The sequence below is a fragment of the Corvus moneduloides genome, chromosome 1 (genome assembly GCF_009650955.1).
Source record: "Corvus moneduloides isolate bCorMon1 chromosome 1, bCorMon1.pri, whole genome shotgun sequence".
Lineage (NCBI taxonomy): Eukaryota > Metazoa > Chordata > Aves > Passeriformes > Corvidae > Corvus > Corvus moneduloides.
Genome location: NC_045476.1, coordinates 67,438,273 through 67,465,472, shown reverse-complemented (window position 1 = coordinate 67,465,472; position 27,200 = coordinate 67,438,273). Strand labels below are relative to the sequence as shown.

At 41.4% G+C, this 27,200-nt stretch overlaps 1 protein-coding gene across 10 annotated transcripts in view; it reads left to right on the top strand.

The window, feature by feature from the left end:
• LOC116446410 overlaps positions 1-27,200 on the top strand; it is a 300,266-nt gene that overhangs the window by 124,331 nt on the left and 148,735 nt on the right. For 4 of the 10 annotated variants that reach the window (XR_004241218.1, XR_004241212.1, XR_004241214.1 and 1 more), the window contains exons 4-5: positions 10,343-10,456; positions 11,585-12,522. Coding sequence is in view for 1 of the 10 variants with exons in the window: in XM_032114187.1 (XP_031970078.1) it covers positions 10,343-10,456 (114 nt within the window). In the remaining 9 variants the exon portion in view is untranslated. Of the gene's footprint in view, positions 1-4,596; positions 4,796-10,342; positions 10,457-11,584; positions 19,983-27,200 lie in introns of those variants that run through there. The other 6 variants (XR_004241220.1, XR_004241223.1, XM_032114187.1 and 3 more) reach the window with 4 other exon arrangements.

Here is a 27,200-nt window from a genome sequence, read left to right as displayed (position 1 = left end):
TTTTTCCCTCAAACTCAGAATCTAAAAATCTGGTGCAGTACTTGTAGCTGGAGAGAAATGGAAGAGCAGAATACTTTTAGTTGGACTGCAGAGAGGCCACAAAGTCCTAGAGCATTTAGTGAGAGGTTTTTGTGGTGGGAGGAAGTGGAGACAGAGGCTGAGGATTCAGCCCAGTGAAGAGGCCACAACATTGCAGTTGCGGCAGATTGGTGTAATGGCTCGTGTAATCTGGTGCTGTATGCTGTTCCAACTGAGTTTATAAAAGGTTTGCCTCTAACTACTGGGTCTCCCAAAACTGCTTTAATACTTCTTGTTGTTTTTTTCCTGTGGAAACCTTGGTGGGCCTCTCTGTTGTTTGCTGACGCCACCAGTTCTCTTGACATTGCTGTCTTGTCCCCGACTACTCGGTGGCTTGTTCCTGGTAGTGCTTGTCCTCACAGCTCGTTCAGTGAGTGTATGACTAGAGGTGTGTTCTTGTCCACTTACCTGTGTGTTTAATTGAAGTTCATGATAGGCTGTTGGAGTTACCAGAACTATACTATAAAAATGGGCTACCCTTTTTTCTTTTTTTTTTTTTTTAACTAATGGGTCTTTTCGTAGTGTGTACATATGAGAAGGAGCTGGGGCAAATGCTTAATTGCACAATAAGGAAAGATAAACCTCCTCTCTTAGAACAGGCTGTAGTTTAAAAAAAAAAAAATCGTATCTGTCTTTTGGAGTTTAATCTGTGCCAAGATTTCTGTTTGTGGTTTCCTTACATACTTGCATTGTGCTATTTCATCTCCAAAGAAGTTTGGTTTTCTTTCTGTGTTCAGCTTTTTCACAGTTGTGTTACATTTTTCCTTTTTTTCTACCTGAAAACAAAACTTCTGGTTTTGACTTGTCTTCATATTTTTTTGAATGACGGAAACAGAGCTGAATGCGTTGGACTAGTGGTTGAGTTTCTGTTGCTCAGCTCTTTTTTATGATACTCACTTTTACAGGGTGATTTGTACAACAATTAACATTCCTCCAGGCTGAGGAGAGCTCTAATGGAAGCTCTCTGTGAGCTGAGAGAGCAGCAAAAGTGGTCTGGGAGTAGAAAGATTAAACAGTGAGGTTAAACAGGTCAAATAAGAAGGAACAGTCAGTTGCAAAAAGTGCATAGTACAGGGGATTAGAAGAAGGGATGAAGTTTAATGGCCAGGTTTTGCAATGAGGTTGTTACTTATGTGTAGGTAAATTGTCTTTGTGTTGACATTAGTATGCAGGAGTTTGGCTTTGTCCCCGAAGCTCAAAATGTTATTTTGTAGGAATACAAAAAGCCTAATTTCTTGCATATTGCCTTTCCAGCATACCTGTGACTTAGTGAGCTTCTAGTATTCTCTGTGGAAGTAGTTCCTTTCAGACTTCCATTCACTGAAAAAGTAAATTCCTTCAGTTGCCAAAGGCAGGTAATGGTTTGCAATCTGCCTGTGCTTTCTCACAGGTGCACACAAACTCAATTTCAGTACTAAGACACCACAAATGTTATCAGCATGTTTTTCCTTTTGCCATGTGCAAGCACAATCCAAGATCAGATAAAGGAAATGTCATGTTGACCTGTGGTTGCCTCTGAAATATTTTTGACTCTTGGCTTCATGAGTTAGTTGTCTTTATCTACTGAGGCAGATTTCTTGTCTGTGATGGTGAAAACAAGTTTTCCCTCATGCATTAGTAGAAATGAGTGCTATAGGAGATCTCTATGACTCTTGACTAAGAATCGTTCTACTATACATGACTTGAAAAAATACCAATAAGCTAAATGTTTTTGGTACACTTTGTGGCTGAAATGCATTAGCAGTGGATTCCAGGAAGGAGCGAAGTTGAAATGTGTATTACACTGTTTTCTCTTATTCTTTGTAGATGACTTTCCCATATTAAAATGTAACAGGGCAAACAGCATAAACATGTGCTCTGTGTGACACAAGAGTGAGAACTGGAGGGTGCAGACTGGATGGGACTTCTTGATTTCCCTCTGAGAGGAGCTCTGACAAGTCCAGAGGAAGTTTTGCACAGAATGTTCAGGGGTTTTGCTAGAGATACCTCAGTGGGATGTAGTATTACTACTTTTCCCTAGTGAACAGAAGCAAGAATTGGTTACTTTTCTAAAATTCATTGAGCCTTTGTGATTTGTGATTCTATGCTAATGGTTTTCCATTTTGTGCAGAAACATCTTTCCTTGTCTTGCTATGTGTAATGATAATGAATAATGAGGAAATGGCTTCATAGGTGATAAAGGACATTACAAAAATCCTGCTGAGAATTAACTGTAAGCTAAATTGTGTTCAGATCATCAGCTTTGGGCACAGCTCTCCCACTGTGTTTCATCCTTCCTGCCTCCATTCTCTGCTTTCTGATAGGCTTTGCAGCCTGGTCTTTGCCAAGAAAGCAGAAGGCATTGGAAAGAAAGTGGAGTTAATTGTATTTAATGGTGGGTCAGGAAGGGAGGAGGAGAGATAAGGTTTTAATATCAAGAGCCAGCACCAATACTGAATATAGACATGCTTTTAAGTCTGTTTTATTAGAATAATTTCAAAAGCAACTCCTTCAGAAATATTGGTCATCTTGGCAATGTGCCATCATGATTTTTTTTTGAAATCTGAACTCAGGATGACCTAACACTGGGCCTGCTAAAAAAACCTCTTTCCCCCCTCCATCCCCCTCCTTGTATCTTTATCTTCCTTTGCTCCCTAAACCACTGACCGATAAGCAAAAGCATCGGAACTGGCTGTTCCTGCCTTGGTGGTTGGAATAGCTTTTCCTTTTTTTGCAAGGAAGGGTTTATGGAGAGTTTAGGACCTGTGTCTCCAGGACCACCTTGCTTCAGAGCTGGCTGAGCCATCTCGGAGCAAATCAGTGTTTTTATGTAGTGTAAGATAGAAATACCAGCTCAGGTCCCCAAAGTGCGACTGTACCACAGCTCAGAGGCAGTGCCAGGCTCATGCACCTGCTGGCAGTGCTGGAGCTGAGTCACTGCCCACTCAAAAAGCAAGTCATGTTCAATGCTGACTTCTAACCTGCTCCATGCAGAACTGCAAACACTTCTCCACCCCTCCATTTGTGGGCATTGGAGGTTTTGGTGCACCACAGAAAGATGGATGCCTGCTGTACTGCTGCTGCTGCCCAGGCCACCTTTGATGAAACAAACTGCTTGGCACGTGGTCCATGTCTGAAGGACATTGCTTCTTGCAAACTGGGGGTAGCTGTCTCTAAATCCCCTCAGCTGTGTTCTGCCCAGGCCATGCCCCAGCCTGCTTTGGAGAGCCAGGAAAACCAGTGGGAATCAGAGCATTTAGGGTATGTGTTTCCTCATAATCTCTTTGAATCTGTTATGTTTTCATAAAACATTTTTTTCAGCTGATGAGTTTTTTTTTCTGATGGGTGAGATTCCTGTCAGAAAATACCAGCCAGAGCTGGGAAAGGAGTTACACAGAAATATATTGTTGTAATAATACCAGAGAAAATTTCCAAGCATGATCTGAATGCAAGGCTTGATTTCTTTTGCTACGGGTCAGAGGAGCGTAAACTGTCCCTTTCATCTGTGTAGTGTTGAATTCTGGGACAGAAATGCTTGGTATTTAGTATTTGGTATTCTATTTTAACTGTTTTTCTGCTGAAAAATAATAAAGATTGAAATAGTGTCCCTTTTGGTAATAATACAGTGTCTGGTCCAGTCTTAGAAGTTACAAAGCTCTTGGCAGATGAAGGCTGCAAGATTTTATCTCTGGCAATTTCTATTCTAGCTATGTAACTTATGGCAGAAGGTGAGATTCAGGATGACATAGGTTAAGAAGAATTTGGTATGTTAAGTATTGCAAGAGGCACTGTAGAGAATTTGCTTCAATTGTCATGGTTTTCAATGGGAAGAAAATTAAATTTACTTAGTTTTTAAGTTTACAGTGCCCAAGGCTGGAGTCTTAGTATCCTGAGACTTTACTGAATATTTGATATCAAATATTATACATAAATGATCTACTGAATAAACATTGGATAAGAAGTTTTGAGTTATGCAGGGCAGCTTCCTTAAAAGTGTCAAAATGTATATTCCTAATTGTGTGTTGTTGAATCCTACTCTGTGTATTAGGTTGGCTATGGTAAAAGCTTTTACACAAACGTTATTATTTCTTCTGAAACTGATGGTCTCTTCCTGAGTTCACAACATTTTAAGGATTTTTATACTTTATCTTTTAAAAGAATGATAGTTGAAGATAAGCCAGATTTATTCTTCTCCCCCAAATGAGTTGCAATTAAGCTCATCATTTTAGCTTACTTCTGAGTAGTTGCTAATTTTTTTTGAGGGCTGTGTGTAATGGACTAATTGTTGCCAGAATAAATTACTTTTAGAAGGAAAGTTTATAGCTAAATGGAAGCTGTGGAAACAGAGGAAGCTGTTTCCTTTTTGAAATCTGACCACTGATAACGTCTGGAAACCTGAAAGCTGATGCACTGTAGTTTTGTTTCTATGCTCCTTATATTCCTTGGTGCACATAATTAATATTTTTTTAAAGAATGAAAACTGCAAGAATGCAATAGATTATTTTAATAATTAATTTTTTGCTTGCATTTTCTTTCAGGGTTAAAAATGAATGCAAAAGATAAAATTATGTATATTATTTACAAGGCCCCTTCTCTGAACACTTTGAAGCTGGCTACTTCACTGGCCTCTGCTCAGAGTCATGGTTGAACTACAATTTGATAGAATAAGGCATTTAAGAGTGCATAAAGATTTAAGAGTGCAGACATTGTTGGATGTCTTTTGCTGTCATCAGCAAAGGTAAAATATTATTTCCTTTATTAACCCCATGCTCATAGATAGTTGTTATTCACATTATACCTAGGATATAAAAAATGTAAAAACAGAGCTAATACCACAACAGACATTTAGCTGGCAAGTTGTGGAGGTGTGCAACTCTTCCCCAAACATGGAAGTGCTAGTTTTTAATTTGAAAGGAGCAATCTCCTGAGTTCTACTCACGGATTTCTATTCTGCTGGATTTAGTGACTTGGTTACTTACTACTCTTGGTTAGCTTTCATGTGGAGATATATTTAAAATATTTTTTTCAGTCTTTTTAAAATTTAAGCAAAATTTTAGATGTCAGGATTGTTTTACAGTTAATGACCAGCTTTACAGTTGATTTTCAAAAGAATGTGTGTGTTTCTATGCATATTGTAGATTTATTTAAAAAAAACAACCTCCCTATCAAGAAAAAAAAGAGGAAAATAGAGCACCTTTTTCCATTTTAAGTTGATTCTGATGAAAAGCTACGTAATGCAAAGTTTTTGTTAATCCAGCCAAAGAGGTTGGAATGGCAATTCAGGGCTGTGACCAGCAATGAAGTGGCAGTAACCCAAGGTATGTCCTTATTATAACTGCATAACAGGCCTAAGAAGAGTGAGCAGATGGGCATGCATGCCTTCCTTTTAGCCATAAGCTTCCCATGAAGAAGCCCAGGAGAAACAGAGCTCTTCCTGCAGCAGTGGAGTTGAGCAAGTGGGACAGAGCAATGCTGACCACGGGATATAGAGGCCCCAGAGCTGGGTGGGGAGAGAGCCCCAGGGGGGTAGTCTGGCAGACAGGGCCCCTGGGTGCCTGCCTCAGCTCTCTCAGCAGCTTTGAAAGGCTAGATTAGGGTACAGCACGTCTGCAGGAATGCATTTCTGGAAGTTATGAAATGTTGTTGGAATATATATATGTATTTTCCCCTTTGAAAGTGAGGAGCAGGAGCAAGTAATGTTTTGGGATGCTGTACTAAAAACCTGAGGCTAGCCAGGTGTAATGAAGTTTATGATGTCTGCCTGAAGGTATTTACAGCCTACAGTGGCAGCTGTGAGGGGCAGATTACAGCTTTCATCTCACCCGCATGCAGATGAGTTCAGTGGGAGAGAGGTCCTGCAGCTGTGAATCACTTGAGCCCCCACACTTGTATTTTTCTCTCAGACTGGCTCTATCTCTAACCTGAACTTTGCACTGAGCCCTAGACTAGGTCCTCCAGCTATGGCCCAGGAGAGGAGTTTCTTGCAGCCCTGTTTTCTTGGCACTTTGCCTGGGGCAGCCCCTACCCAGGCACATCCTTGTGGGCCCTTGAGCTATCTCACTCATCCTGACCCCTGGTTTTATGCTGTGCTCTGAGCCAAGGGCATACCTAACAGGCCAGGGGAGTGGTCACAGCACCAAGCCTACCAGAGATCAAGAAGTGATTGGACAATGCTCTCAGGCACATGCTCTGACTCTTTGGGATGGTGCTGTGCAGGGTCTGGAGTTGGACTCAACGATGCTTGTGGGTCCCTTCCAACTCAGCATATTCTGTGTGTGATTCTGTGTACGATTCTTTGCTCTTATGGGAGATGGCAAAACAATGTTATCTTGATGCTACTTTTTCTCTGTAATGGGGGATGAAGGGATTCCTGCTGCTGCTGTTCCTCCCCCTGTTCCATACCAGTGGGGGATGATAGGGGTCACAGTATGAAATAGGGCACTGGGGGTGACTGTCATGGCATGTGTGGGCTTTGTATTGATGTGACCCAGTTGTAGGGTTTGCCTTCTACCCTACTGTGTTTCTTGATGGTGAGCTGGGACAGGGGATTCAGACTATCTTCTCTCCTGAGGTCCCTGTGGGTCACATTATTTATGGTCTTTATTAAGAAAGCAAGCCCCAAAACCTCCCTCCCTGCCCCCACAAAACGAAGCTGTGACTGCACTGGACAGTCTTGAAATAGGTAGAAGTAAATATTCATTATTTTTCTAAGGTTCTAAGGCTCAATTTTTCACTTCTCTGATAATATCCTTGGAATAAATGCAGCCAAACTCTAGGTCATATCAACATTGTGTTGACTAAGTGATATGATTTAATCGGTTAAAATAGCAGTCAAAAGATCGTTAGTGGTAGTGATGATTGGAAAAGCAATCTTTCGGGAAACCTTCTGGTTGTGGGGGCAGGCATAGCACTTTTTGGAGGAGGGAAGAACATCAAGATGGATTTTTTTAGAAGTATATTTACATTTCCAGGAAAACCTCACAATCAGTTGATCTGTAACTTACTCTAGTTCACAGTGTTTTTAAAGCAGAGATGGTGCTCTGCACCTCCCCTTCCCCCCCCTTGTGTGTGTGTGTGTGCGTGTGTGCACGTGGGTGTTTCTGCAAGTGTTGTGTTAAAAAGCAATTGGCATTTGCTGACTTTCTGCATCTGAAGTTGCTTCTCTTGGGCATTTGAACTGATTCGGTGCACCCTGGCATGTGCCTGGCTCTGACTGACCCTTCGTGTGCAGCCCTGCATGCCCTGTCAAATGTGGTGCCGAGGCAGAGGGGCCATGGTGGAGGTTCCCCTGTGCAGGCACTCCCGTCTCCATCATGTGTGAAGCCATTCCACATAACCCTAACAGAAGGCTGCCTGTCAACTGCAGGCCTGGGGTGGGCAGAATCCTTACTTTCTACGATTTCCTTGCATTACAAACAGGGAAAAAGGGGAATTTCGCCATCTTGCCTGGCTAATGGTGTGATCGATGGCTGGGTCTGTTTAGGCAGGGCTGTATCCCATGCCTTCCCAGGTGCACACCCATGTGTGCGTACACACGGTCTCGGGTGAACGTTTTCTAGGAAGATCCTGTGGAGGAAGATGTATGGACATATGTATTTAAGCGGCCCGATTTATTCCGTTGTGTTTTATTTGATTGGTTTGACTCCTCCTCTCTTCCCTCATGTTTTCCCAAATGCTACGAAGGCCCAGCGTTTTTCTTTGCTATATATGTTTGGCATATGTGTTTCAGATGACTTTGGCAGGCTTTTGAAAAGAAGGATTGAGCTTCTGTGAGTATTCTGAAGTTTTTTCCCCTTATGGATTAAAGTATTAAAAGATACATGCTATTGGTGGCTTGGAGAGTATAACTTACACAGAGAAAGCAATTTACTCTTCAGTATCTCAGCCATGTGTCTTGATTTAATTATTCAGTTAGGTCCTCATGAAATACAGGCACATGGTTGCATAAAAAAAATAAAGCAATCATTCTATCTGGCCATCTTCAATCTTCAATAAAGATGGTATTGTTTTGAATATGTTAAAAATAACAAAATTCTTCTTTTGCAGAGATTATGATAAAGGGAATGTAATATGGTTGATTTGTGTGTGCATGTTCACTTGCAGAAAAATGAGGCAAATATCTGTAGTGTGCTGTCTCAATTAAGAGCCAGTTCAAGAAATCCAGATGCCCTTTGGTTTCAGTGCACCCAAGCTTGAGAAGGAACCTCAAGGTCTGCTCATTAAGGAACTCATCTCTGTTTTGAGGCCCATCTTTTTTTTTTTTTTTTTTTGTTAAACTCTTGAGCAACAAAGCATACATTTCAAGGGTTTTTTTCTAGAGCTGTCTGAAACTTCTGTCTTTCTTTGTTCACTCCAGCTGTCAGCAGATTTCAAGGTGTGTGTCTCCGTGTTTGAAGAAGTTATCATAGATAGTGGTGACAGCTGGGCTTTGAAATGTTCTTTGCAGTCAACACAAAGTACATGAGGAGTGAGTCATGAACATTTACAGACCATACTTTGCTTCATATGTAAGTCTTCAAATCACGAGCCTGCCTAATTGAGCTGGGGAAGCTCATGACTTCATCATGGTCCTCAAAAAATGATCCAGTTGCTAAAGTTAAGGATCTGAGCAATGTTTTTTTATGATGCTACATTCGATTAATCTATCAAATTAGGATTTTCATTTTTTCTGTCACTGCCAGAGGGGTCCAAACTAGTGTAATTTCCATCCGTCAGGGGCTTCCACAGGTATCTTTTGTTTTTGCAGTTTTAATTATTTAAGTTAGAAAACATGAGGCTGTGCATTTTGAAGGTAGGACTTTCCAGTTATGAAGTTCAGTGGTCTTTTCTCCATCACTAGTTTCATGCACTGTACATTCCTGAGCAAGGTAACTGAATGCAGCAAATTATGTTTAATCACATGGAATTAGAGAAGTTTGTAATTTGTGTTTGTAGATGCTGTGTCTGCTCCAGGTGTAAACAGAACCACCAGAAGTCTGCAAAGACAAAGCTCTCTGAGCCCTGTGCAGTTATTCTGGACTTGTTTCCAGCATGTGTGGAAGAAATACCATTAAAAAAAGTGAAGGTGCACTTAGCACTCTTAGATATAACAAAAGTTTATCACTGACAAAATGTCTTTTATCCTTCTCAGGACTTTCAGAATGTTTTGCAAAAGTCAGCTTTTGTTTGACTTTCTGAGCATTGGAAGAATCTCTAATGCTGTTCACAGGGTTGAATGCTTGGATGCCACAAATTTGCCAGGCCTTAGTGTCTTCAGTTCATGCTGCATGGTTCAGTGTTATGGACATGCACTTTAAAACTTTCTGATTTCAGACTGGAATGCCTGCTTAGGTTGATTTTTCTTTCAAGGTTATACACATGCACACACAAATGCACACGATGTAATTGAGAAAACTGTATAATGTATAATATTGCTGCATAAAAATGAATTATAAATGTAGGAATAAGAAATAAATGGCATGAAAACATATTTTCATGAGAATGTACTTGCATGAGTGATGTACAGATATGGAGGTTTTTGTACCTAATTTTAGCTACTGTGTTGAATCTTTTATTACCGTTTACTTAGTAGAGTTTAAGTCTTGATCTTACCTTTTGGCTCTTGCAACTGCAGTCTCTATCCTGCTGTAGCCCATGTTTCCGAGATGGGCAGCAGTTCCTGTGTGTGCCTTGGGGATTAGGAGAGGGCACAATGTGAAGGTGTGCTGGGAGTGTTTCAGGGACATCATCCACTGCTGCTGCCCAGCACCTTTGTTCTGCATTTAGACATGGTTTGGGAAGATAAGTAGATGAACACTGGAAGCTAGTAAATGCAGAGAACAAGAAGATAGGTGTCTGAGAGTGGATTTGTCTTCTGCTGACACAATCCAGCTTCCTTTCTGTAGCATGAATGTTCAATAAATTTTATTTCTCAAGGCTGTGTTTTAAGACCACATTCCAGGCTATGTTCCTGTTCAAGAAAATTTTTAGTGAGGAAGCATCCTGACTGAAATTTTGGACTTCGTCCAGCGACTGAAGAGCTTGCAGTGCCTAAGTGGGATTTATTGTAACTGAACAGGAAAAGTCCTGAAATATAAGACTATGTAGTTGTGTAAAAGGATTGTGTTTTCTGTCATCTTACAGTTATTCGACCTTGAATTAGAGCAATGTCTTTGACTTGAGTATCTGTAAGACATAATATAGTGGGAACAAATTGTTTTAAAGCACCTATTATTATAATTTAATTTTTTATTAGTGCATAGCATAAAGTTACTAAGTGCTTGTGTCCTGTTTTTCTTTATTTCAGGCTGGAGTCACAGAGAAACGTGAGGATTTACACTTCTGAAGTAGATGTGAATGGGATTGAAAGGCTTACTTGGAAAATTCTGAACTCCCCTTCTTCCTGCTCCGGGAAGGACGGGTGAGTGAATGATGAAATAGTTTATAATTAACTCAGTCCTTACTTTTTAGTCAAAACAGGAAGATACAATTCGGCTGGCTGTATGTAAGAATGGAAGAAATTTCAGATACTACAGATGCACCTCCTAATTGCAAACATCAGCCTTCAGAATGTGCTGTTTAGTAATAAGAGGGTTTCCATTAAAAAAATAGTGTGAGTTTTCTGTAAATCTCATCCCCCCTCCCGCCCCCACCAATTCTCTGACGTAAATGTTCTGTATTTGAAAGCTTTTAGTCCAATGTCAAAGAAATTTAAACTGACAAAATAAATTTAGCTTTTCTTGAACTGATTCTCAGTGAGGCTGTTACTGGAGAAAAGTGCAAGGTTGAACTTTATTAGACCCCTGCATGTATTTGTTAGTGAAACAGAGAGGTCTGTAACAGCAGCGGAAATGCCCATATCACACCTGGGCTGCTCCTGAAGCCTGTTAGAGTGCAGCTGGTATGTTAGTTCTGGTGGCTGCAAATGCGGCTTGTGTGTCTTCCTGCCTCCCTCCCTTGCTATATCTCTGCCCGTGGAGGGGAGGAAAGAAACTCCAAGGTGAAACCTTGTAGGAGGATAAATGGGACTTCACTTTGGGTTGTCTTTCTCTGGCTCTGCCTGTAGATATGTGGGGCCATCATTAGAAAAGGGCACATGACCTTTCTGTGGAATTTACATCCTGACATTCTAATTGCTTTCAACTTAGTGAGCACCTAGCATATGTCACCTTCACATAGTGACCAATGAATAAGATCTGTGTTTCTTAGTACAACCTGTTCAAAGTGAAAAGATCCAAGTCTTGTTAGAAAAGCACATGGTGTTTAAGCCCTGGCTTTTGGCAGGGGGTTCTCACTTCTGCACCAATACACACAAGACCATTGGTCCTGTGAATGTACCAGTGCTGAGCAGTGCATAACAGGATGAGTTTTCCATTGCAAGTGTTGCTGACCAGGCAGCTCTTTCACCAATCTGTGATACAAGAAATATTTAAGAACTAGTAAAAATGAGCCCTAACACTTGCAGAGTGACAGCAGGATTATTGTATTAGTTTAAACATCATAATTCTGGAATCTAGCTTAGATTAATTTTGTCTAAATTTGTGTGCAGGGCTGAAAATGGAGGCTGCACCATCCAGAGCAGCTTTGGATGACCATCTGAGTCTTTTGTACATGGGAGCACGCAACACCTAAAAGCAATAGGTCTGTCTGGACAGCACTCAGCTTCAGAGGGCCAGAACCAAGATGATGTCATGCTGCCTACAGCCCTGAAGTCAAAGGACATGCCTTGGGTGGTGTAGGGAGAAAAGGCAGTGATATTATTGGGTTGAAGGTGTGAGGGACAGTGGCTGAGGCTTTGCCTGAAGTGGAAATCAGCAGCAGGTGCAAGTGTATGCTGGAGAGGAGCAGGCTGCAGCAAGGTTCAGGAGTAGCCCAGCACTTGGAGCGGGTAAAAGGGTAGGCAGCAGAGCAAAGAGGGTGTCAGTGGTGCATCGAAAGCATCTGGAGCTCAGTGGGTGAAGGAGGAAAACAAATGGGAGTAGTAACTTGTGTGGCCTCTCCAGAACAGAGAGTGGGGTGACAGGATGCAGTGGAGAGTGAAGTGGGTGGGAAATTCTCTGTTCAGCCATCTACGCCAAACACATTTTTTCCTCCAGAGATGTTTCTTGGTGGGCTGTATTTGAAACTGAGTATGAAGGAGTCTCCCCTGCAGCTGTTGAGAGAGAGAGGTGAAAAATTCAGGGAACCAGAAATCAGGCCTTTCTGAATAAAAGAAAAGACCAAAGGGGTGAGAAATGTGCGGGCAATAATGAGAAAACAAGTGTTTTGAAGCAAAGTTTTGGAAAGTAATGGGAGAGCAGGGATCTTAATCAGGAAATACACAGTGGTAAGATTCAATTTCCAGCTTTCTTGTTTTTCTTTTTTTTTTTTTTTACCAGTATGATGTAAATGGCAGCTCTTATTGGAGGGAAAGAAAAATTACTTTTCTCATCAAGGAAGTGGAGAAATCTCACTATATTTGCTTGCATGCACAAGGAATGCTTTAATGTAAGTGTGGGAGAGCAATAGAAACTTTTTGATAGTACTTCTTGTATTTTCTATTTTTTGAAGAGGGGGCTGCATATGGTGACACAGCCTGGGGTAACCATCAGCCTACAGACCCACATCTGAGTGTCTTGTGGTGCTTTCTGAAAAGATGTTCTTTCTTTCCCTATCTTTCATATGCTGACTTGCTTAGACAAAGCCAATGTTTTAAAACTTTATTTTGAAGTTTGTCCTAAGGAAGTCTAGCTATATGCTGGCCTGAATATTCACTGCTTGATGGTAAGATTAAAATGGTTGTGAATGTTTTAAAGATTTGGGCTTTGCATGAGTACCCTTTGTCCTGTAGTGGGTAGGGTGGCTGTCACTTGGCAAGATGTGACTCCTGCCTGAAACCAGAGCAGGTCTGAAGCTGACCTAATAGCTCATAAATTGGAATATTCTCTCAAAAAGGTGATAAGCTTGGCAAGGTAGGGGCTGGTCTGTGCTTGTGGTTGTATTAACTTCTACCTTGTGTCTGCTTTTTCTTCAGCTACAATTGTGCTTGCAAGGTGTTTGTGGTATATTTGTTTTATCAGGAGGAGACTGGAGGTGTCAGAGACATGCCAGAAGAGTACCCTCATCTTTCCTCATTCGGTCCCTACACGGTGTCATATGGAGCTGGGAAACTCCTATTTTAGCAATCGTTAAAATATGTTGATAGCACTTGCTTCCAACAGGGCACTCTTCTCCTGGACATCCCATTGTCTTCCTCTTTCAACCTCTGGGTCAGTCTGAGGCTTTATGAGCTTGTCTTGGTTTCCCAGGCCGCTGGTAGCAGTAAAAGGGAGGTGGTGCTGACCAAGCTGTAGTACGGGCAGGCCTGGGATCCCCAGTGCCGTGGAAAGCGGAAGGCAGAGCAGGTCCAGCTGTAGCAATCCTGACCTTTCTGGGAGCATCACACTTACCCTGTATGTACTGCCCCATGGCCGTTCCCACTGTTTGGCAGGGCTGGGGCTTGCTTGCGAGGCTGACACCAAAGCAACGTGGCTGTGTGTTTGCAGTTTTCCACTGCTGGAATAAAGTATTGGAAACTTCCATTTATGCCTGGGAGCTTTTTACTCCTGAACATGCTCGCTAAGGAGCTTGTCCTCCATATGAATTGCCTGGCCTTGTTACTCTGTTTCTAACAGTGTCTATTCATCAATTTTATTTTATTTTTTCAAAACAACTCAAAATATAGGTAAAGCAGACATTTTATTGTATCTGTATGCTGACCTAGCTTCAAATGGAGGAGTATGATGAAGTGATAAATGTTTCAAGCCCCTGGTCTTTTATCTCTGAATTTTTTTTTCTTTTTTTAATGTTTCTCAAACTTAAGTGATTGAAAAGTTTTCCAGATCTGATAACTGCAAAGATTTCAAGTGAAACTTTTGGCTTCTATCCCAGTATGAGATCATACAAAGTGATATTAGCTGAATTTGTACCGGAGTTTGAAAAGAAAATGAAAACACGTTACTGTCTCTCAGCTATTTTTCAGCTGTGCTGGACAAATGTTTTCTCATTGGTTAAGTTCTGTGTACCATTTGGAAGGTTTTCAAATACATGTGAGTATATATATGCACATTTTTCTTTGCTAATATTGTATTTAATTTAAACTCTTTGGATCTTTTGTCCTTGCTAGAAGGACTCCTTGGATTCCATTTTAAATAGAAGTTTTTTAATCTAGTGTTGCAGAGAAAGCTCACTGTAAGAGAGAGGATGTACTGAGTTCCTGTTGCTATTCCAGAATGACCTTAAAACAAAATTGAACTGGGGTATCTCTACTCTAACCTGTCTTTTTGTCTGGCATCCATGATAGGAGACAGTGAAAGCAATGGTCCTTGTAGATGTGTGTGTACCTAATAAAGGTAAATGTGTGTCAGCCACACGTGTTTTGTGGGTTTCCTTCTATACAGAAATAAGATAAATAATGCCTTAAGTTAGGCGTTTAGATTACTGAACAGGGCTGAACTTCAAGGGCTGAACTTGCAAACCCAAGCAATTGGAGGCTAAAAAATTCTACAGTTAAAGCTCCTCATTCATCCCCTTGGTAAATATTCATTTTGATTGCCTTTAATTAGAGGATTGCGTGCTTCCCCCCCTCCACCACCCCCCAAGGCCTGCACATTGTTCAGCACACAGCATGGCTAATGCTTAATGAGTGGGTAGGTTGTTGATGTTTTGTTTCTCACCATTTCTTGTATGGCTTTATTTACTGCATGGTTGGCAGATGGTGCACTGAATACAGAACTACTCATTTCCTCACGGAGATTTTCATGGCATTAACACCATAAAGAGTTACTTTACTGCATATATTTCAGGGAATCTTAATCAGGAGTGCGAAATAAGACATACATGTATATTTAACCAACGTCTGAGCCTTGACAGTTAATTTTCTGGAAGGAGATGGTTACAGTACAGTTGCCTTGGTGGAAGATCTATCAGGTTGTACTGATTTCTTCCCCCACTCTTCTTTTTTGTAGCAGAAGGTAACAGTGGGTCAAAGCTCCTGCTGAGGCACAGGGTATCTCCATAACTCAAGGAATTTGGTGGAAATGTTGTAAACAGCTGAAACTTACCTCCTTCTCACCAATGTTTTCTTCTTGCCACTGTTCATTGTACAAGAGAGCATAGACTTTCACATATCAGAAATCTCTTCTGTAATCAAAGGAGTGGACATTTTGTCCAGCAAGCTGGCTCAGCAACCTGCTTCCAGCATTCACTGCACATTTGAGACCTGATGGAAATGAGCAAAGCTTCAAAACCTGCTGTAAGCTACAGGAAGAGAACACCCTTCATCTGGTTTCTGTCTTGGAGACTGTAAGCTCTTCAGGCTGGAGCCTGTGCCTTCCCATATGTCGATAGAGTATTTCAAGCACTATAGTAGTATAAACAGCAGTGGATGAGATCATCATATATCAAACAACATAATTAAATCAGTGTTTTATTCACTGTCTGTGTCTCATTATGGCTGCCTCCTAGGTCACTCTGCAGCCTTGGAGATCATTTAAGAACTAGAATGTTGCAACAGCCCTTGCAGAAACATTAGCTTTGAAGTTGGTGCTATTCACTTAGAGACCAGCCTTCATAAAAATGTACTTTTGTAAAGTGTGGTGCTATTTTGAAAAAGCCATGTAGAAGGGAAACACTTATTATTGGGTTTTTTTTCATAAATTGTCATGCACAAATGTCAGCTGCTGATCACACGATTGTGATGGGATTTTTTGATTGATTAGAGGTGTGAAACCAATCAAGTAGATGATGTATTAGATAAAACAGGTTTCTCAGAGGGGAACATAAGCTTCTAAGTGCCTGCAAAGCAACCAGATTTCAGGCATTGGCATGAAACTGGCAGTTTTTAAAGTTAAGCGATGCTTTGTTTTGGCCGCTACTTTAAAGTGCATTCCCTGTAAAACAATACAGGGAAATATTTTAAGATGCTCCTTCCCCCTTTCACAGTTCTGGTACCCACACTTTAAATCTTCTGTTATATCAACACCTGTAAGTGTTTTATGGCAATAGACCCTTATGTGTATTTTACAAGGAAGTAGGCTACCAATTTTGTTTGAGCAATAAGGTACTTTGAAGTCTGAAGTCATAATAAGATATGCACGTAAGCCTCGTGCCTCACCACATATGACGCCGTGGGCATGTGTTATTGCTTACCTATGCCATAATTACTGTACACATGTAGCTACAGGAATATATCCATATGGTTTTCCTACTGCAAACTTTCAGGTGACTTGCTAATCTAGGCCAGTACTCAGAAACAAGGGCTGGTCTAAGATCTTGGTAATTACAAAGCCAGCATACAAACTAAGGCATTAAGGCTTTCCCAGATCCACTTGAAATCGGGTTACATTCATATTCTGTCTTGTTTTTTGAATAGCAGCCTGACAGCATGCAAAGTTGTTACGTTGTTGCTTGACCTGCCCTATCTCAGTCTTGCTGCCAAGGGAAAAAGAGGAAAAGGTATTCAGGACTTATGTTCTCTTGGCTTTGCCATAAGTTAAAGAGATTTTTTTTCTCCTTTTTTTTTTTAAAAAAAATCTGGGGTTTTCCTGAATTTATTAATATTACCTGATGAATTTACTGAAATAATACATGTTCTTCCTCTCTGAAGTTTATCTATTTGTCTCTGGTGCTTTTCCTCTCTACCAGTAATGATGGCTCGGAACCATGAGTTGGTGCCATGTATTAAGGGATAATATTTGCTAAACTTGAGCCTGAAAATAGGAAAGTGAAGAGAGATCAAAGGCAGTTCTCTAATGTTCTGCAGTACAGGTGGAGTCCAGAAATCAAATATAAAAGCAAAGTTGTGCTGCTCAACCAAATACCCTCATTGAGAGTGGAGGGCATCTTCCAGCTGGGCTGCCTCTGGGACTAGTCTGCCTTCCAAAGCAGTTCCACAAACCTCCTGCTGCAAAGATGGGAAGTGGGGATGATGATGAGGAAGGACTTGCAGGATCGTGCTGGAGGTTCGAGTCAGTAGCTCCCACTAGGTAGCTCCCTTGCTGGGAAGACTAGCCTGGCAGGGTAGGAAAGCTGAGGGAGGGGCAGAGAAGGCTACTTACCCCCAGGCTAGAGCTGGAAATCACCTGGCGCCTGCTCAGCTAGTGAAACAACAGCAAGGAGAAAAGTCTGTCATCCTGCCTGGAGATGGATGCCTTCACGTGGTTCTGGAGTGCTAGGGAGAAGCCAGTTTTGCGTAGTCCACTCTTAAGAAGAACCCTGCTGTTCCTAACCTTTTCTTTTTTGCAGTAACATCATCCGAACAGGAGTTACAAGAAGATCAGTGGCAGACAACAGAAGTACAGGCTGCTCAGTATTTAAAATTTCTAGTTTTCAAAAAATAACTTCAATTTTATTGTGTTGTCTTAGTGGCGTGATTGTTGACTGGTTAGGCACTTGGTAAACCTCCTAATAAAAAGAATAGATGCTTCTGCTGGTTTTTGCTATTCTTCTGTGATTCTTTTTTTAAAATAGCCGGAGTAAAACAGAAGTGGTAGACCATAATTTAGAGGTGTTAGCAAGAGGTGGCTCACCCTGATAAGGGTCATCCAGGCTTCACTGGTTCCTTGTTATAATCCACTACCCTCTGTGGTTTATCCTCTCTGAATATTACTTGTGTTATATATGCTGTCATCTCTGTGCAGATGATAGCTTTATACTTGCAAATGACCTAAATATAATGAACGTCAAGTTGAGAAAACCCTCTAAAAGCATACACCTATGAGAAGACAAGGACAATACTGGCAAGCTTGTTAGGGCAAGTATGAACAAGTGTTGGGTGTAAAGAAAAAGTGTGTTTGTTTTTTTTTTTTTTTTTTTTTATTCCTTTGCTACAGGGGCACAATTCTCATTTCTGTTAGCAGTCATCTAGGCAAGCTGAGGTGTGTTGAGTGCAGGGCCTAATTGCTTGTGCACTGCGTGCTGTGCCTACACAGCTTTCAACTGGGAGCCAGCTTGGAGCACAGGCAGAGCAAGCTCAGGTCTGTCCACACCTGCCTGCATACAGAGATCCTCGGAAGAAAGCAGAGACACCCATTTTCTCGTTATTGCTGCATTACACCAGAGGCAAATTCTCTAATTAAAATTTGCAGTTAGCATGGAGTGTTAAAACTGCTGTAAATTTTGGTCATGTCAAGACTTCCTGGTGGTGGGAGGAGAGGCACAGAGAAGCCAGTGGGTACAAACAAGGGCTCTCATGTAGATGGCTACAGCAGCCCAGCCCCTGTGTCCCATTCATGTTACGAAGGCACCACCTATGGTGCTTTGTACCAGGAAAATTACTAAATAGCTGAAGAGAAAATATCACTAATGCTGTATATTGGAGGAATTAAGATCTGCCTTCTCCTGAGAGAGGTTCTAGTCATATCCTGCTATCCACTAGGCTCCCATGGGAAAAGGTGCTTGACAAGGCTCAAAACAGCCTTGCTGCTGCCTTTGCCCTGGTGCATTGCTTCCATTCATCTGACACAGTAGGGAAAAACTGTGAACTAGGATAACAAGGACGGCAAGATTAAGAAATATGCATTTTAATAAGGGCATTAGAGAATAGATTTGCATATCTTAAAACTAGAGAAATAGAAACTTGGAAAGTGAATAGTTTTCTGAACAGGTTCTGATTTTTACCTTCTCATTCACTGTGTTAATTTACTTTGGCTGTCATGGTATGCCAGGTTGCTGTCTTCTGCTTGCTTTTATGAGCTGGATGGCTGAAGATATTTATTTGCTGTCCTACACTGTGCTGTTTCCACCTCTGCCTCTAGACCGAGGAAGAATGTCTGGTTGCTTTCCTTTCTGGGATGGGAGGACTTGGTCATATGGGAGCTTGCAAAAGAAGTGCCATCTGGCATGTAATTATCTTTTCCTTCTAGGAGGATGCTTTTCTCTTGGGCAGGCTGGGCAGAAAGCTGTGGGTCTGGACGTCGAGCACAGTTTAGCAGTCTGTGTTTGGGAGGGAGGAGCAGAATGGCACTGAGTTGATGGGATAGTATTCATGTGGAGCCCCTGCTTCCTGTCGCACTGTATTTGACCTGACATAAGCAGCTGACATAACATCACCATGGGTGTTGCCAGCATTTTCTTTTAATATTAAATTTGGGAAAAAATACTTAATAACTGTTTTCTTCTTAAGAGGAAAGAGAAAGCCCCAAAGGATCTTGGCTGGCTCTGCATGCCCTATAGGTATGTCTGGTTGTTTTTGATGAACAAGGTGCTGTCCTCCTGTTTACCTCTCTCAAAGGAAGTGTCTGTTGATATAGTCTGCATTTCAATCATCTTTATTATACAGCTCTCTGGGAAGCCTCCGGGGCAAGTCAAGACAGCCCTGAAAGAAGCTTCTTGGTCACAAAGAGAGAAGAGTCAGAACAGACACCCATAGTTTGTATTTCTTTATTTGCAGAGATCTCTGCCCTGATAACCTCAGACCTCAGCTGACGCTGGCTCAGTTTGGAGTGGTGTGGGAGGCACAATGGGCAGGTCTCCCAGTGGCTGCTGTGGCCGCCCATGCACTGCAGCCAGGATGGACCTGGGTGTGCTGGCGGTGCTGTTGGAGAGCTGGCTTTGTTGTCCAGCCTAGTGGGTGCTGGGGTTTCCCTGAAGTGGGAGAGCTGGGTGGGTGCTGCCAGGCTCAGAGGCATCTTTCCCCCATCACTTCCCTCTGTGCCACAGGTTTTCTGTGCATGCTGTCACCATGCTTGGTGCCCTTAGTGTGGCTCAAACATTCACAAAGCTTCATGTGCCATTACCTGGGACAGGCTTATTCACGGAATGGCATCCAAAGTGTTGCATCTTTGTGTTCATGTCCAGAAGGTTGGTCCCTGACTTCAGTAGAGAACTGCTGTTGGATGTGCCATCAAAGCTGCCTGTTGTTAATATAAGCATGGGGAGAGAATTTTACTTCAGGTTGAAGCTTATGCATCAGAACTGAACCTTTGTGGGTAAGCGAACTGTGGATGATTTGCATGAATTTTTGGTAGTGTGTTGTATTGTTCCATGCTCATGTGTTTTGAATAGGTGAAGTTAGCTTTGGCTTGCACTGATGTGATGTTTTTCTCTAGTGCTCAGTGATGAGCTCTAGATAGATGCTTGTGAAAATGCTGCTACACAAAGAGCATCCATCTTCTTGCCAAAAGGTGAGGCCCCGACTGGCCTCAATGTGCCCTCGAGGCCTCTTTCTCCAAATCTGTGCAGCTGCTGACACCTCTGGGGGGCTAAACTCATCCATCTTTTGGAAGAAGAATGGCTTTCTACTGCACTAATAGAGAGTGAGTTATAAACCTTATTCTCTCAAGTTTTCTGCCATCTGGACATGGAACTTTATTTTATCTTTGATAGTTCCTACCTTAAGCCAACTGCAATCTCTATCAAAAACTGTTACCCAGAAAAGCTACAGATGGTTAAGAAACAGTGTATGAGTGACCAGTTGTCAAGTGTAAGGTGGCACTTGTGGTGCATGGGGAACTGCCTAATATCTGAATGTTCAAATATCAATTAAAATAATCTGCAGCGTGATGCACTAATGATGAAAGCAGCTTGTGCCTTCATTGTAGCTGAAGATTTCAAGGGCCAAATTCGCTGGAAATAAAAAACAGTGGTGCAAATTATATATTAGAGCACAATTGTTTCCCTGCAGGCTATAAATAACTCCTATTTTAAGACACTGGGGGTTATTTGTCTCCTGTGGGAGAGACTGTATTCTGTGGTGTAGCTGACCAGAAAATGGTTGTTAGTGATAAAGTGGTGTAATTTGCATTGATTTATTATTCATTGGCTGTGCAGATCAAGTGCAGCTTACTCAGCAAGAGGGATTGATACCAAATTCTTTTGTTGCTTAAACAAATATCCCTGCTGAGTATAAGTGAGAGATGCGATTGTAACAGAAGAGCGGTGTTATCAGACACCTTCTAGCTTGTAACTCTCTAAAATCTGAATCAAACTTACTGAGACTTTGACTCCAAACTTAATTTTGGCCTACCTGTGTAAACAGAGTTTGATAACTATTGGAAGTAGATGCATATAAAAAAAATTAAGAGGTAATTCCTTAACTTTGTCTAAATTTCCCACATCATGTAACATGCACATCCTGCTTTGGAAGTTCTAGTGCTTCTGTCTAGCAACCTGCACCCGTAATAATAGGCCTTTATTGGCTACTGTTTTTAGTGTGGGAAAAATTAAAGACAGGCCAAGATCACTCTTGTACGGTTTTCTTCTGAAAATGTTGGCTTCCAGGTATTTTGAGACATACTGTGATTGATGTGAGAGTGATATTCTCAATGCCTACTTTGGTGTTCCTCTGGAACATGTATCTCTTGGAAGAAAACTACTTAGAAGACTGTTAGATTTCTCTTCTGTTGTTCCTCACCTTTTAAATCAGTTTTCTATTTCCGGTGGTTGTGGAAGAAAACCTGGAAATATGAATCAAATGCTTCCTCAAAAAAATGGAGGAATATATTTAAGTGTTATTTTTAAGTTTGTCTTGGGGGAAGGGAGGGTGTTTTATGTTCAGATTCATTATCTTCAGGTGTGCATGGCCACTGCTGCAGGTGTTGAACCATCCCATCCTTCCCTGGACTATTATCGGCACTGATTTCACAGATTATTCTGCAATTCCACTGAGATTTTGGCTGAGAAAAAAAATAAAATTAGCTGCAACATAGGAGGTAAAGCACTGCTGGAGGAAATTCTTAGAGACTTTCTGGTGTTTCATTTTTCTTTGTACATTGACTGAGCATCAGTCTCCCGCCACAAGTCCTCAGCAGCAACTGGCTTTGGAATAAACACTCCCTGTCCTGCCATGGGCCGTTGCTCTTCGCAACCTGGAATGAACTTGTGGAAAAGAGTGCTGTAACTGTAAATTATTCTTTTTGGGCCAAGTGTTCTGGGGAAATCTGAACAAAATAATAATCTTGGAACTTAACTCTTCTCCTAAAAGAGGCATGTCCTATTCATTTAAGGCTGAACCATTTTGCAGCATATTCCTTCACATTTTTGCTAAAGGTTAACAAAATTGTTTAGACAGCTCTGGTTGGTGCACATCAATCTACTTTACGACCAGCTGATTAATGTGACTGATTTCTGCAGCGAATTTCTCTAATCACTTCTTATTTACAAACTGGGGTGGTTTTGTTTAAAGCAGCTATGCTGTGAGTGTTCATCCATCTTAAAAGTTCATTCCTTGACTGAAGTAAGTTTAGGAAACACAAGTCTAATGAGCCTCTGTGACAAATGGTGCCCATAAAAGAAGAGGTCATATGCAACATCTCTGGTAGTGTTAATCCCTCTTGTCATCTCCTACAGATGTAGTAAAAAACCCCCAAATTCTTGAAGTAAAGAGAAAGGAAATCATAGCGAGTGTAGGCAAATGAGAGAAACAGTTACTCTGAAGCCTGCAAGGAGCTGTGCAGGAAGCCAGGAAACTGTGGATTTTCATTATCCAGGCTATTGGCTGACAGCTGGTGATGTGAAATAATCTACGGCTTTTTTTTGAGAACTTATTTAAACCCCATAGACTTACTCTACTGGGAATTACAGAGGTTTCATCTTTAGAAATAAGTTAAATTGTTCAGTCTTTCTTCAAGTGGAGTTAGTCACTGGGCCGATGTCTCTGCTGTGATACATTGTGCTTCATTACAGACTACAAGTGCTGAATCCCTCTGCATGTTTATACTGTTGGTAAATATCCCCCTAACTGGTATTACACAAACTTGTTCCAATGGTAAACATAAGAAATATTCAGCAGCTGTGTCCCTATAGGGAACTCAGTTGGACAGAGTCCACAGGTATTGGGATGCAGTGTAAGCAGAGACTATGCACTTTATATTGAAAAACCAGTGTAACTTCGTGGAATTGAAGCATGACAGAAACAAGCATCGAAGGTTTTGAATGGTCAGACCTGTTATGTAGAATGTCAGCATAAGTTGTGGCATGCTGCTGATTTGGAAACAAAAATTATGTAAGTGGATATGTGAATGCTTAATTCATTATTTAAGGACTACTGAGAATCTCTTAGTCACCTTCAGCAGTCACCATGCTTTTCATTCTTAAAGCGGGCTTATTTTCCCTACACTTTTACGACTTGTTTCCTTCTATCACTCTGTATGTCTGTGAGGATATTCTACACATGGCTTTCAGTGTAGGAATAATTCTGCAGGTGTCCCTTTACTCTCTGTACCTTCTGTTCTGATGACTCAGATGTGTTTGTACGTGAGTCCTTTCTAAGAAAAAGATGTGGTGTTTCCTAGTGGTGATTTCACCATTTTTTTAATACTTAGGTTACAGATCAGAATTCTGACTAACACCACCTTCAGTTTGACTTTTCTTTTACCTTCTCTCACAAAAAAAGTTATCTGGTGTTTTTGGGTTCTTGTGGACTTAAGAAGAAACTGCTAAAGCTCTTGCCCCATCTCTCTTCACCTTATGATTCACTCTCTCTGCCTTATTTTTTTCTTTATTTTTTTTTCTGGTTTTAGCATGTACTCTTTCATCCTGTTACTGTCCCTTTAGACTGCTTCTACAAAAAGTCTTGCAGCCATATTGCCTTTATTATTTTTACTCTAGATTTCCCTATACTTTGCACTGTCTTAAACAAAAATGAACTTTATTTTAGAAGCGTCTAATATTCTGCCTCTATTCTCTCTGTAATTTGTACAATTTTTGGAGACTGACTCTTGCTCTCCATCAGCCCATGGTGCCTTCCTCCCTCAGTTTTTTGCTACAATTTAAAGTGGAACTTCAGTGGTTTTGCTCTTTATTAGGAAAAATGCATCAAGATATATAGATCCCTCCTCAGTTACACTTTTGCCGTGATTTCCACAGAAAATCTGCATTCTGGTGATCAGAATTCTCCCAGTTCCTAGAGAAGGCCTGTAAGTGAGATTGGCAGATGGGGGGAAAGCTTGGCCTGTGTTTCTTCTGTGTTGCATTCAAGAAATTAGAATATTTCTTAAGGGATGGTCTGTGTCACTGTGTGGAGTGACAGTATTTTTTGCTGAGGCTGTTACAGCAGTTGAATATGTCAAGAAATTATGGGACAGCGTCTGAAGATGGTCATATGATATTCGTGCTTGGCTTTAGTGTGCAGGAAGTGAAAAAGGGAGAAGATACACTAATGGATAATGGAAGAAGAGTATAAGAAAAAGTGATAGAAATAATAGTGATCTTAATTGGATCATCGGGTCACTTAATGAAAGGTTTGTGCTTAACTTGACAAGGTGATTGGTTGTAGTCAGTTAGAAACAAGGGAAAGGTTTGTACTTAAATACCAGGTCATTAGGGAAGGGGAGTCTAAACTACCTGTGAAGACAAATGTTGTAGAGAACAGTAGGTGCAGAGCAGAATAATAATCTTGCTGGAAATATAGTACTTGCTGTGTTCAGGAAGAACAGAAAGAGAAGGTAGTAGACTGTCCATGAGTGTAACAGTGTGAAAGATCATTAAAAATCCCAAATCACCTTCTCCCCTCCCCACAAACATAACAAGAAAGGACATAGTGAATAAAGGAGTATCTGTTCTGGTTTTAGCAGCCAATAATGAGATCATAGAAGAGCTAGACTTGGGAAGTAACTTAAGATCGAGTGATCAGGAATCAATTTAAATAAAATGAAGGGAGGATTAAAAGTTTGTCCTTAATTAAAATTTGTCTTTGAGAGATAGCAAATGTGAGTTTGCTAAACTGCTAGAAATGCAGGTTGGCTGCACTGAGAACTCATGGACCGGAATAGTGCAAAAATTGGGAGCTTTTGCAAGTACTTCAGCAGTCTGAATTTTGTGTCCCAAGGAAGGAGAAGAAGTTGTCAGAAAAGGGTAAAAGTTAGAGTTGCCAGAACTCAGGCTGAATGGAAGCTAACAAGTGATATTTAGACACAAAGAAAAAGGACATTGAAGCATATAAATAACTTTCAAATAGGAAGAGGACTACTACGTAATGCTGCTGCCTATGCAGGGATTAAGCATGATTTAGAAGTGGCCTCTGTGTGAAAAAGCCAACCGCCACCTCATACCCCTCTGAAGAAAGCCAGATGGTGACCATCGGCAGAAAAACATCTGAATGTGATGGAAGCAAAGCTTGAACATGGCAGTGCTCCTGAATTGTGTAGAAATAGATAAACTTTGTAAGTGCACACTCAGAAATTAAAGGTGTCAGTGCAAGGATTTTTAGCAGATCCTTCAACACCTGCTATTCACCTGTGGGCTCTATGCCTTATGCTCAATTGTGCCAGCTGTCTGGAACAGGAGTAGTTTTGTGGTGTTGCACTGCTTGGCACTGTAGCTCCTGAGTATCATTGTGTCAATTCAGGAATGCTTAAAGTATGTAAACTTTAGGAACAAGTTGAAGAAGAGGGTGTGAAAAGAACATTAAATGTGACGCCATGTTAGGAAACTAAAGAGTTTACTTGAAGGTTTCCTGACTGAACAGAGATGGGAACATGACTTCAGCTGTTGTACCTTTTCTGCCCTGTCAGAAGGCAGTGGCATTTTTGGGACACTCAAGGGGAGAATGCTGTCAGACTGGTTAGAATAAACTACAGAGTGAGAGCTTTAAGCTGCTGAGACTGAAAGAAAGTGACTGAAAGGGTACGACTGAACTTGATACTCAGAAGAAGAGAATGAAATATCACAAGTGACATTAAATTTGCTGTTGTAAGCAACTCCCTGAGGTGGCATCAGTTGTAGGGAGAGGAGGAAGTTTTATAGGGAAGGCATTTAGTGTTAGGGCAAGTTAATTTATGTTTGTGGCAAAATGTAGAGTTTGAAAATTTGGGAGGTAAAATGATGCATGTGTTTAAGTGCAAAGGAGGTGTCTTGGAAGCGGAAAAGGTGTGTCTGACAACAGGGTTTCCTAAGCTTCTCAATTTGATCTAAGACTTCTGGCCTATGCCCCTCTCCTATTCCTTCCAGACCACCTTAGGCTGCTTTGGGAATCTTTAAATGGAATCTGAACCATCGGTGCAGAGGTGAGGGCTAATGAGATCCCCAAACTGTGTTAAACTGGGAAGAGTATTGTGGCAGTGGCAGAGCTTTCAGAAGTGTCCATCAATGTAGCGGGCTGCCCAGAACAGAGAAGTATCATTGACAGGAAAGATAGAGACTGAACTGAAACCTCAGTGAGGATGAGACGTCAGAGCAAGGATGATGATCAGCAATGTCAAAAGAACCAGAAGGGCCATGTAGGAGGGAGATCCTTGAGATTTGCCCAGGAAGAGATCATGAATTACTGTGGTGAAAGCACTTTCATTCAGAGGGAAACAGCGGAAACTGGGCTGGACATGATCCAGTAGAGAGTTGGAAGAGGAAGCGAGCGCAGTGGCTTTAGCCTGTGCTTGCAACAAGTTTACAGACAACGGAAAGGAGGAAAAGAACTGCTGAAATAGGTAGGGCTGACTTCTTGTGGGTAGTGAGAAGGGGGAACAGAGTTAGAGAGAGAAATGTAAGTGGAAACTAAGCTTGGCTGAAACAGAAATGTGCAGTTGAAGACAAGTAGAAGAGGTTAAAGAATTTCAGATGAAGTTGAATAGTCTATAGGCTCTGTATGGTGGTATTTTAACAGACTGGATTTTTGGTAGGGGTTGGCAAAAATGAGTGACTGAATTGGAAATATCAGCAGCTTCATGCTTAATGAGGAAGAAATTGGCTTTTTCTCCAGTTAGTGGTAACTGATTTGAAGCAGCAAGGTGCTACTGCTTTCCTTTCCCTCTTTCCCCCTGCACGGCCGCAGCAGACAGGCAGGCACGGTGCCGACGTGTGCCCTGCTGCGGAGCGCGCTTGGCTCTGGCAGGAGAGCCGTGCATCCAGACTTCAGGGGCTGCACAGCCTAATTGTCTGGCTCTGCTCCAGCTCGTGATTGACCCAATAAACTCTAATGAATCTGGATTCCTGCAGTCTGATTTGCTTCCTCTCCCAGTTATGTGCCTTTCTCAGGCCATGAAGAGCTGAAACCTGAGTGCTGGCTTTGACAAAGGGAGTGGGAGAGGGGGAAGCAGGGGAAGAAAAGGCAGATAACAGCCGAATGTAATCAGTGTTTTATTACCATCCTCAGGAAGTGGCAATGGCTTTAAAAAAAAAATAGTAGGTTGGAGCAAGGAAAGTTAGTTATGGTGAGGTTATTTGACAGGAAATTACAAAATACAAACAGACAGAAGAAACACATTTTAAAACAG